The 12,099-nt window shown below is 41.3% G+C and overlaps 1 protein-coding gene across 4 annotated transcripts in view; it reads left to right on the top strand.

Moving 5' to 3' along the window:
• OGDHL (oxoglutarate dehydrogenase L) overlaps positions 1 to 12,099 on the top strand; it is a 109,578-nt gene that overhangs the window by 73,060 nt on the left and 24,419 nt on the right. For all 4 annotated transcript variants that reach the window (XM_073353298.1, XM_073353299.2, XM_073353297.2 and 1 more), the window contains one exon: positions 3,654 to 3,781. In XM_073353298.1, the coding sequence (XP_073209399.1) occupies positions 3,654 to 3,781 (128 nt within the window). The remainder of the gene's footprint in view (positions 1 to 3,653; positions 3,782 to 12,099) is intronic.

Genomic DNA, 12,099 nt, shown 5'->3' with positions numbered 1-12,099 from the left:
AAATCGTGGAGCAGGAGACCTACAATTCTCCTCCAAGGAGTTCAGTCACAAATTTAATTAATGCATTTTTTTTAACAAGCATCATCAGCATGAAAGCATGTTCTCTGGAATGGTGGTCGAAGCAGAAAGAAGCATATGAATGTTTAGCTGATCTGTGATGCCATGTGAATGCCTGTTCTCACTTTCGGGTGACATTGTAAATAAGAACCGGACAGCACTACCTCCCATAAATGTAAACAAACTTGTTTCTGTTATTGATTGGCTGAACAAGACGTAGGACTGAGCGGACTGCTAGGCTCTAAAGTTTTGCATTGTTTGTTATGGAGTGCAGTTACGTAAACAAAAAAAATCTATATCTGTAAGTTGCACTTTCATGATAGAGATTGCCTACAATACTTGTATGAGGTGAACTGAAAAATACTACTACTTTTGTCATTTTTATAGTGCAAATATCTGTAATAAAAAATAAATATAGTGAGCAGTGTACACTTTATTTTTTGTGTTGTAACTGAAATCAACATATTTGAAAATGTAGAAAAACATCCAAAAATATTTAATACATTTTCAATTGGTATTCTATTGTTTAACAGTGCGATTAAAAATGTGATTAATCGCGATTAATATTCTTAATTGCATTTTTTTCATTAATCACATGAGTTAACTGTGATTGATTGACAGCCCTAGTAAAAATGAAATAACATAAATGCTTGTGGTGTTGAACACTAAAGTCTTCCATGATCATAACTGTTTGATTTATGGTAGCCTGCTCTTGCTTTACTGTTAAGCTCATGTTTGCCTGCAGCAGCGGGAAGGATCTGTCAAGTGCTTTTGCTAGAGTGGAATGACTGTATATCTTAATTGCAATTGATTAGGAACAGCTGGACAATATGGAATGAAATTAGAAAGTACTCCCAAAAATCAGGCTAGGTCATAGTATATCAAATGATGGTATTTAAAAAGAAGTGTGGAAAAAAAAATCCCTGTAGAAATTTGTACGGCTTAACATGTAATATTCAGACTGATTTTCAGCAGGGGAAAGAGGCAGAAACATTTTCTAGGCATGGGGGCACAGCTAAGAGTCTGTGTAGCTTTAAATAAATCTTGTCTGTTGTTCACTGATTATGTGACCTGATGTGTTATAATAAATGTGTGTCACTCCCATAATCATTAACAGGAGTTTCCCAAAATTCCCATGCATTGATATTAGAACAAGTCCTTCTACAAGAGATTGAGGAATGAGCCTTATCCAGACATGCCAAACCCTTGAAAAAAATGCAGAAATTGGGCTTGTTTTTGGCTTAATTAGTTTGTGAGTTGCTTGTTGGCTAGTTTTTGGCTTGTAGCTTGTTGCTTCTTTTTTTTATTGGCTCCCGGCAAGGGGGGAGAGAGTCAGGGGTGCACAGCAGGCCCACCACAGTCCCAGGCTGCACGCTGAGGGGATCTAGTATCATAGAGTATTAGTTTCAGAGTAACAGCCGTGTTAGTCTGCATTCGCAAAAAGAAAAGGAGTACTTGTGGCACCTTAGAGACTAACCAATTTATTTGAGCATGAGCTTTTGTGAGCTACAGCTCACTTTATACATACATCCGATGAAGTGAGCTGTAGCTCACAAAAGCTTATGCTCAAATAAATTGGTTAGTCTCTAAGGTGCCACAAGTACTCCTTCTCTTTTCTTTTTATAGAGTATTGGGATTCTTAGGGATTGGCTTGTTTTGGCCTTTTTTTTTTTTTTTTTAAATTGGATTAGCTTGATTTTTGGCTTATTGTGAAAGTTGGGGTGTTTATTTACCATGTGAAAGTTGGCAACTGTGATTGTATCCAGTGTACCCTTGCTTCAACCTGTGATTACTATAAAAATCAAATTAAGTAAAATTTGAGAGATATGCAATTAGTATTTTAGAAGTACTGTATTGCCATAATGAGAACATCAGGGCAGTTGTTCATTATTGTTTTTGCTATCTTGTAGCTTCCTAAGGTGTTAGCAGTAGTGTAGTCAACAGTACTTTCCATAACTGTTTGGTTCACACCAGGACTCAGCCATATCTTTGTGGTGACACTGGGCAACAGAGGCTAGTCAGGGATCTGGAACAAGATACAAAGGGTTGTCCCGTATCCAGCGGCCTCCACGCAGGATCCCCATTATATTAATGTTAAGAGTCCTGTTTCTTCTCTGAGGGGACACTATCCCATTAGCTCTCACTAGTAAACATGCAGATCAGCTAAAAGAGTAGAATTTATAATGAGCCTTTTACTTCCCACCTCAGCACTCCATATTGTTTATAATTAGCAGTAGAAAGGGAGCTGGATACTGCTGCAGGTAAAAGTACAGTCCCTTTCTCTTTCAGCACCTAGGAATGAGGGAGGACAGGGGGTAGAGGGAGGGAACCTGAATCTGCATCAGCATGAAGAGTTGCAGAGAGACTGCCAAGGGTCAGTGCAACATCAAGACGTGATTTTTGTGTCTGTATAATTCTGATGAAGTGGCTCTCCAGCTATGCTTACTCTAGTCAGCATCTACTAGGGAACTTAATTGTCTTCCCCAAAAGCATGCCATATATTAGTTTTATTTTCCCCTGGTGGGTTTCAGGGGTAGGGGAAGGGAGGTAGTATCAAGAGAGCATTCCTGCCTCAGAGCTACCCTTTATCCTGTTTTTAGTGTTGTCTTCAATAATCCCGCCTGTCCCTGCTCTTATGCTATTAATTAATTTCTATATAGATATGAGAGCTGTTTTGCTAAGATGCATTAGAACAGAGGACTACAGAAAGAGTCTGTCTCTAATTTGTTCAGCATCAGCAGCTACACAGCACATAATAGCTATTATCAGTGTAATAGCCCTCCTTACCTTAGTGGTTGTAGAACTGAACATATTGGTGTGATTCACTCAGTTAGTCTTGCTCAGGGAGTTAATGGATTACAGTAATTACTTCAGTCATCTCTGTTTTGATAATGTTCCTTGGTGCACCATTCTAATGCTGATTAATGAAGTTCTGGAGAGCTGTAAAAGGTGGGAATGGCAGTGTAAAGTGAGGAAGAGGATGCAACTGTTCTAAGTCTTAGTCCTTAAAAATACTCAATAGGTGATACTTTGCTGTAAAAAGACAAACCACTGTCATTTGAGTAAGAGGACTAATAGAATTTCACAGCTCGTTGTAATTTGTGAAATGGCTACCTTCTGTGCAATGGTGTCCATCTTTCATGTTGTTTGGAGTGCAGAAATACCAGTCTAGCTTCCATACTTATTACCTAGCAACAAAACTACGGTATTCTATCTGCTAGAGAAGGCATAATGCTATTTTAATAACCGAATATTAACTGTAAAAGATCTTCTAAATTTTTATTCTTTTTACAAATGTTTTTAACAAAAACTGCAGTGATACTGATGCATTTTCACAACTCTCTAATCTCTCCGGTGTCGAAAAACCAACTGTGAATAGCCCGTGAAAGAACACTTATTTTTATGTGAATACTCTACCCTTATGTATGGTGGTACTTCTGTGATTCAGACAGGCGCTATAATGGTGTATAGAAGAGGTAGTTCCATTGAAGTCAGTTGCCAGGACATATTAATTTACCTCTTAAATCTTAGAAACTCTTTGGGAACATATGAAAAAATATAGCCAAATAATCATTTGTATCTACATCTGTTTGTAGCCATCGCCACCATGTACTCCATGATCAAGAAGTTGACAAGAGGACATGTGTTCCCATGAATCACCTCTGGGAACAGCAAGCCCCCTACACTGTGTGCAATAGCTCCCTTTCGGAGTATGGAGTTTTAGGTAAGTCTCGGAAAATGCCTGGGAAGTTTTCTTATGAAGTAAGATGTCTCAAATGAGATCTGGAAATTGATGACTGCTAATTAAAAGCAATTTTGTTTAAATCATAAATTAAAGATGGTTGAACCTGCACCTATTGAAAGGTTCTGTTCCGCTAAGATTTCAGACATTCAGATCTTATCTGAGCCTCTTAACTCTTCCCTTAGATTTCTAGTACTTCCTGCAGCTGGTCAGACTGGAAATGCAACAAAAACAGCTTTTTGTTGTAACTTAGCACTTCTGTTCTAACTTAGTGCTTCTGTTCTAAGTAGTAACGTGCCGGGCAAGGGCATGAAAATGAAATAGTGTGACTGCTAATCAGTTTTTTGTTTTTATTGAACTACCTGAAAAATTTGTTTGTCAAATTTACTCTAGTAATTTTGTTTGTCATTTGTCCTTCCTTGATTAAGGTGGGGTTTTAAAAATTATTATTACAACTAATAGCTGAGAGCTCTTGCTATTGCACTGGTGTGGCAGTGGGTGTAGTAATCCACCATCTGTGCTTTCTCTCTCCCACAACCAATGCAATCATTGCATGCAGATTAGCTGCAGAATAAGGGTAGTGATTGGTTGTGTTACTTCTGATATCACTGGGGTCTAGGTCTCTTGGTATGGCATGCATTCCTTGCTGTGGCTGTACACCTCATGGGTGTAATTGGTACAGTCAGAATGGCTGAAAATTTATAAACTGGATGGTAACGGACTTTGAAATCCAGTGATTTATTGAACTGGGTCATATTCTAAACAAAAAGAGCTCTCAACTATGCTTGTAGCTATTTCCATCACTAACAGACGTTCTAGGTTTTAGAGAGACAGATAGTGACAATCCTGGAATCTTATTATGTAGACCAGAGGTGGGCAAACTTCAGCCTAAGGGCCGCATCCGGCTCACCAGACGTTTTAATCTGGCCCTCGAGCTCCTGCCGGAGAGTGGGTCGGGGGCTTGCCCCGCTCCGCGCGGCTCATAGAAACAACAGCATTTCCTACCTCCGGCCCCTACACATAGGGGCAGCCAGGGGACTCCACACCCTGCCCCCGCCCCAAACGCGGCCCCTGCAGCTCCCACTGGCCAGGAACTGCAGCCAATGGAAGCTACAGGGGCGGCTTCTGTGGACGGGGCAGCCCGCAGACCTGTTTGGCTGTGCTTCCGCATAGGAGCCGGAGTGGGGATAAGCCACTGCTTCTGGGAGCTGCTTGAAGTAAGCACCGCACAGAGCCTGCACCCCTGACCCCCTGCCCCAGCCCTGATCCCCCTTCTGCCCTCCAAACACCTCAGTCCCATCCCGGAGTACCGTCCTGTACCCCAGCCCCCTCCCAGAGCCCACACCCCTAGCCGGAGCCCACTCCTGTATCCCAACCCCCAAAAAGTTTGCCTACCCCGATATAGACCCTAATCCAAATTTTGCCCTTCTGTGATGGATCACGATTTGGTCCATTGTGTCATTTTTTAAAAAAATGACACAAATATGTAAAATGGACTGGAAAAGTTTTGTTGGGTTTTTTAATGTTGAGACTGATGACGACCATGCCTACAATATCATGCATGCAGGTCTGCTCAAACTGTAGCATCATTACACACCTGCTGTAAAAATGCTTTCTTCCACTTCTTCTTCACCACTGTTCCTGTCAGCTGCTTAAAACCTAATTGTGCATGGTGTGAGGGGAGGAAAAAAGCAGGTGCAAATTCAGAAATCCTACCAGAGAATAGTTGACACTGATCACTAAAGGAGCATAGAGCTGAAACACCCCAGGCATCTATCTTCTACAATTTTCTGTTAAAGACTAATGGTAATGGTGAAGTCATTATATTTAAAATCTATTTTAGGAGAAGGCTGTTGGGCAACATATGCAGAAATTCATCAGCAAAGATTATGGGGAAAAGAATTGTGAAGCTGTCAGAGTCCAAACTGAAATTAAAATGGTTCAGAATATTCCATCTTCTCATGTATTAGCACTTTGAAAATACACCATCTCTACATCATAAAGCAGTGGGGTTCTTTTGAGGGTATACACTTGCTAAAGAGGGATTTTAGCTATATAATGTGGCTTTGCAAATTTATTAACAACTTGATGAGAGGCGGTGCTATGAGTAAAATCATGGATGCCTGGGAATATAGATATAAAAACCTGTTCCAACCTTGTGTATTGAGTGCTATTCCAAATTTACTACATAAATTGAGATCACAAATCTTTGTTAAAAATTGCATTAATCATAGTGAATCAAATGATACTGCGGCACTGGCCAGACATTTCACCTTCAGCTGGGGGTGAATGGATGACCTCACTCAGACAAGCTGTAGGTGGCAAGAGGATGATATGTGAAGCACAAAATAAAATTGATACATTTAATAATATATCAAGAAGCTTTATTGGCTCTGTGGATAAATAATGAAGAACTATTACATATCTATTTCACAATTCAAATGAAAGCAAAAGGGAAAAAATGAAGGGTTAATAGATAGCAGTGGCTTATAATAAGATTATCATCTGTTACGTGGATATTTGGCTGTATAAACATCTTGAGGATTGTATTTTAATGTGTGTTTGTCATTTGGGTCTACAGTGTTAAAATTCAGATAGAACAAGGCAGCGTGGTTAGAGCACAGGCCTCGGAGCTGGGGGTTCCTGGGCTCTTCTGTGTTCTTCCCCTGACTTGGTGTGTGAGCAGTGATGGGACACTTCAGTGTTGTATGCCTCAGTTTGTCTCTCTGTAAAAATGGGTATATTGATACTTACTTGAGATGGACATGAGGGCAGAATTTCATATGGGATAAGATTTTTTTTTTTTTTTTTTTGCAATCCTCTCCTATATTTTTGCTCTAATTTTTTTTTTTTTAATCCTGTACGTTTTTAAATGGTGCACTAATTCAAGTTCTGTAACTAGGGAAGTGGTTTTGTTTGTTTGTTTTAAATAAATTCACAAATACTTAGCCAATGTCTGCTTTTGAAAAAAGTGAATACTGAAGCAATATTTTTTTAAATTAGCATGGCGTCTTCTCTCATCTAGATGGAGACACTCCGGCAGATCAAGGTACAGCCTTGTATAATATGACCTGTCAAATCTGATGTTTCCAGGGTGTGACAGTGGCAAGGAAACAATAATGGGACTCTTTTTATACATTTTAGAAGGGCAGTAAAAAAATTTGTTTTGCAATTCCTCTGAAATGTGTGTGGATGAAGGGTACTACATGAGCACAAATTAATATTACTAATATTGATATTTTAAAATAACATAATTTTAAAAAGCCATAGTTATGGCAGTCTCCAATAATGAAGGAAACAAAACGGGCAGAGCAATTTACAGTGGGTGAGTGTGACAAACCAGATTTTTGTAATTAGAAATTTTTTATTAGAAATTCCATCTTGTATGTGAGTGGGTTAAAATTTTAATATAATAAAGTCCTTTCCCTCTTTCTTTAGCTGTAATGACTTTAATTAATTTTGTTAACATTTACCATATATCATGGCGCTTGGAAATGTTTACTTTTGCAAATATGTATTTATAGAGAGAAATAGTTTTCAGATGAGAGAGCTCCAGATGAATGTTTACCTCTTTTATTAAGAACTTTGATCAAACATAACTTCTTTATCATTCTAATCCATTTTGCCAGTAACATTTTTAAGGAAAGATTTTTTTTTTTTTGAATGGATAGTTTATTAATGTAATGTCATAGCTTCTAAGTGTTCAGAAAGCTTTGTGCACAAGGAATAGATTCTTCCTCAGGAGAGAAATCAACACCTTGTTCCAGTTCAAGTTGTATAGAGCTAGAAATAGGAACTGTTCAGTGTTATCTTATGTGTTTTTGAAACTTTAAAGAGTCTGTTTTAAAGGTTAATATTCAAACAAAACTGTTTTGTAAAATCACTCCTGTAAAAACAAAAGAAAAAAACCATTAATAGCCAAAGACAATATATGAGACAGAAACCCAACGATTGCACAGACACAGGATTAATTATTCTAGTCCATATACAATTATTTACTCACTTTACAAGTTGCAGTAGGACTGCAGATATTAAAGCAGATATATTGTATCTTGCTCATCATCCTGGTATTTGTGCCTCTAAATCAAGGCCTTGCCTACGTGGGATAGTTGCCTCAATTTAACTTAAATCTCTGTGTTAAACTGATACAAATCCCTATGTGGAAACTCTTATTTTGGTTTAACTTACGCAGGATGCTGGTTGGGTGTCAGTTATTTCTGCAGTATTTGTTTGATTATTAGAGAGTGGTGGGAAAGAGGGCTTTCTATGCAGAGTAGTTAGTGACTTCTGCTTTCTGGGCTATCCTCTTCTGAATACAAGGGGGGGGGGGGAAATGCAAACTTTCCCAGTCTGAGGATTTGCTGCTTCAAGAGAGGAAGATGGAAGGAGGAGCAGAGTTTTTGTTCTAGGGTGACCATATTTCCCAAAGGGAAAATGGGACACTGTGTGGGGATAGCCTGAGGCCCCTCCCTCTCCCCGAGTGGGGGACTGACCCAAGTCACTCACCGGAGTGCCATCCCCGCTCCTCTTGCGAGGCAAGGGGGTGCTGCTTATCTGAGCCGCCCTCCCCTCCTCCTCCCCCCCCCCCCCCAGACTGGGAGTTGCTGCTCGCCTGAGCCCTGCCTGCCCCCACCCTCCTCACGCAAGGCTGGCATCACTACTCATCCCAGCCACACCCATGTTCCTCAATGTTTTGATCAAAGTGGGCCTTTGGCAAGAGCAAATGGGACAAAGGCCCACTTTTGCCAAAAAAGTCAGGACGGCCAGGACAGGGCTTAAAAAAAAAGACTGTTCCAGCCAAAACGGGAAGTGTGGTCACCCTATTTTGTTCTCCCATTACCGCTACTGCATGCACAACCACTGTTCGACAAGAAGCTTTGGAGTGGTTGTCCTGGAAGTCTCTAATATTGCAGTGTGGCTATGAAGGAAAAAGGAGTTATTGTGGATTTAATTTGTGTCTGTGTAAACATGCAAGAACTCAAATCGTTTTGGGAATTTCCTTAGTTTCTGTGGATTAGAGGTCATTAAGTAAGAATGGATTGAATAGCCTGCATGACAATACCACAAATTGTTTCCCTGGCAGGTGAAGAAGCAGAGAGCTGGCACCTGTTCAGAGCTGTGAGGTCTGCGCCAAGTTATTGCTTTCCCTGTTAGGAGCACCTGGGGTATAATAGCTCCACTAAAATGATATTCTGACAAGGCTGATTTGCCTTAGTGATAAAACCAGAACAGGCTAGTTACTTTGCATTTTAAAAAGCTATTTGTTTTCAGATGCAAAGTGAGAGGGATGTGTACATTTAAGGGTTGTATTCGGAGCACTTCTTCTACTGTTTTAGATTTTGTTTGTTACAGTGCAGCCTAGTGGATAGGGCATTAGACTGTGATGTGGCAGGTGTGGGTTCAATTCCTGGCTCTCACTATTCTGCTGCTTGATCTTAAGCAAAGAACTTCCCTCTCTGTGCCTCATGTACCCATCTGTACATTAATTGAGATAATAATACTAAACTTTTTAAAGTACGTTGAGATCTAAAGATGAAAAGCACATATAAGAGCTAGGCATTACCATTCTATTAACCTGGGTGTATTGTTTTAGTTATAGCTGGATTATTGCAATTCAATTAGTCTCATAAAGATAGTATTTTAGCTGCAGGTTATTCAGTTTCAGCAATAGGGAAGTCTGGAAGCATAACTGAGTTGCTCTGGGAAGGTATTAAGCTAGGGTTGCCAACTTTGTAATCACACAAACCGAACACCCCTGCCCTCCCCTTCTCTGAGGCCCCGCCCCTGCCCGCTCCATCCCCTCTCCCTCCAACACTCACTGTACCCCATCCTCACTCACTTTCGCTGGGGTGGGGGTGAGGGCTCTGGCTGGGGGTGCAGTCTCGGGTGAGGCCGGGGATGAAGGATTTGGGGTGTGGGAGAGGGCTCCAGGCTGGGGCAGAGGATTAGGGTGTGTGGGGGGAATATGGGCTCTGAGCTGTGGGGACAGGCTCTGGGTATGGCCAGAAATGAGAGGTTCAGGGTGCGGGAGAGGGCTCTGGGCTGGGACAGGGGGTTGAGGTGTGGGGGTGATGGCTCCAGCTGGAGGTGCGGGCTCTGAGGTGGGGCTGGGGATGAGAGGTTTACGGTGCAGGAGGGGGCTGCGGCCAAGGGGTTTGGAGGTGGTGAGGGCTCTGGCTAGGGGTTTGGGCTCTGGGGTGGGTCTGGGGATGAGGGATTTGGGGCGCAGGAAGCGGCTCTGGGCTGGGGCAGGGGGTTGGGATGTGAGGGGGGTTGCGGGGTTTAGGCTCCAGAAGGGATTCTGGGCTGGGGCAGAGGGTTGTGGTGGGGGATCCTGGCAGTGCTTACCACAGCTCCCAGGAAGTGACCACCAGGTCCCTGCAGCCCCTAGGTGCATCAGTGAGGCTCCGTGTGCTGTGGCTGCCCTCGCACCAGCAGGAAGCTTGTCTAAGCCCCGGGCTCCTGCTGCACCACCAACCGGACTTTTAACAGCCCCTTTTCAACCAGGCATTCTGATTGAAACAGGACGCCTGGCAACCCTTTATTGAGCAGAAGGCCAGAATATAGTTTATCTAGACATGTTAATAGAGGAAGAGAGCAGACATAATTTACAGGCCCCTTATACACACTCAGCCTACTAATACATATTCATTTGTTACTTTAAATGTGTTTTTTTTGCGTATACTTCCATCTTTCTTCATTCTCTTGAACCTCCACAGGCCTCTTATTGATGATATTCTCCTTATGGGAGTATGGTTCTCTCTGTTGAGCTCTGGCTGGATACTGGCTTCATGATTCTAAGACTTTCCCAGAGTCTCAGGTGCCTCAGAGTCATAGAATCATAGAAACTTAGGGCTGGAAGAGACCTTCAGAGGTCATGTAATCCAGCCCACTTCACTGAGGCAGGACCAAGCATACTTAGATCATCCCTGAAAGATGTTTATCTAACCTGTTCTTTAAAACCTGCAATGACAAGGATTCCACAACCTCCCTTTGAAGCCTATTCCATTGCTTAGTTATCCTTATAGTTTGAAAGTTTTTCCTAATATATAACCTAAATCTCCCTTGCTTCAGATAAAGCCAATTACTTCTTGTCCTACCTTCAGTGGACATGGAGAGCACTCACTGACTGTCCTCTTTTTAGAACAGCCCTTAACATATTTGAAGATTTATCATATTCCTTCTCATTCTTCTTTTCTGAAGACTAAACCTGCCCAGTGTTTTTAACCTTTCCTCTTTGGTCAGGTTTTCTAAACCTTTTTGTTGCTCTCCTATGGACTCTTTCCAATTTGTCCACATCTTTCCTAAACAGTGGAGCCCAGAATTGGACACACTACTCCTGTTGAGGCTTCATCAGTGCTGAGTAGATTGTATTGCCTTATGCTGGGGAAAGACAGAACTCCCAGACACATGAGATTTGAAGACAACATATAGACCACTAGAGACTCCTGGACCTTCTTAGGCCTGGAGATGGAATTCAGTATGATTTTATGGTTGACGGGGAAAGGTGAGGAAGAATATTAATCTATTGATTTTAAACTTTTTTGGAAGTCTTAAAGGTTTGAATTAATTTTGTCATTTGGATTAAGGCTGATGCTTAGGGCTTTCTGAACCATTTTGTTCCTAGTGAACAATTATAAAATCCTTTACAGCATAGTAGTCTGAAAGTCCACAGTACCTTTCATTGTGAATGATCCCTATGTTTATGTAGAGAGAGCTGCATATCTGTGGTGAGATCATTATCTCTGTGTTGGAATATGGCACTGCACCATTTTTTTAGTAGATGAAGAGATAGCCAATATCATTATCCAACTAAAACTGCAGCAGGAAATTAGGTATACAATGTAAAAACTGAGGGCCAGGTTCTTACAAGACCATATAGTGGGACTGTTGGAGGGCATAATGGGGCTTCCCCTACCTCTTGAGCATCAGTATTTCCATGGTTCAGAAACCAAATAGATGTTGTTGATCTCACTGGCTCTTCTGGGCTGTATTCAAGTTAGTGATTTAAAAGAGAGCTTGTGTATCCCAGTACCAGTCCCCAGTGTATTTCTTTAAATCTAGCAGCAAGTCTTTCCTTATGGTTTTCCGCTTACTGACATCAGACTAATAAGTCATGTGTGGCCATCTCAAAAACACTTGCTAGATTATTTTAATTTTCATGCCTTAGGACACTTGAAAATCATACGAATTAAGCTGCAGCCTTACTTTTGTTTCTTGAAAGATGCAAGTTCTTGGGACAAGTCACGCAAACTGCTGTGGGGGAAAACACAGAATGGGTTGTGCAGGTTGACACTTTG

This window comes from Lepidochelys kempii, chromosome 7, assembly GCF_965140285.1.
Source record: "Lepidochelys kempii isolate rLepKem1 chromosome 7, rLepKem1.hap1, whole genome shotgun sequence".
Lineage (NCBI taxonomy): Eukaryota > Metazoa > Chordata > Testudines > Cheloniidae > Lepidochelys > Lepidochelys kempii.
Note: the sequence above shows the minus strand (reverse complement) of the source record. Positions and strands in the feature narration are given on the sequence as shown.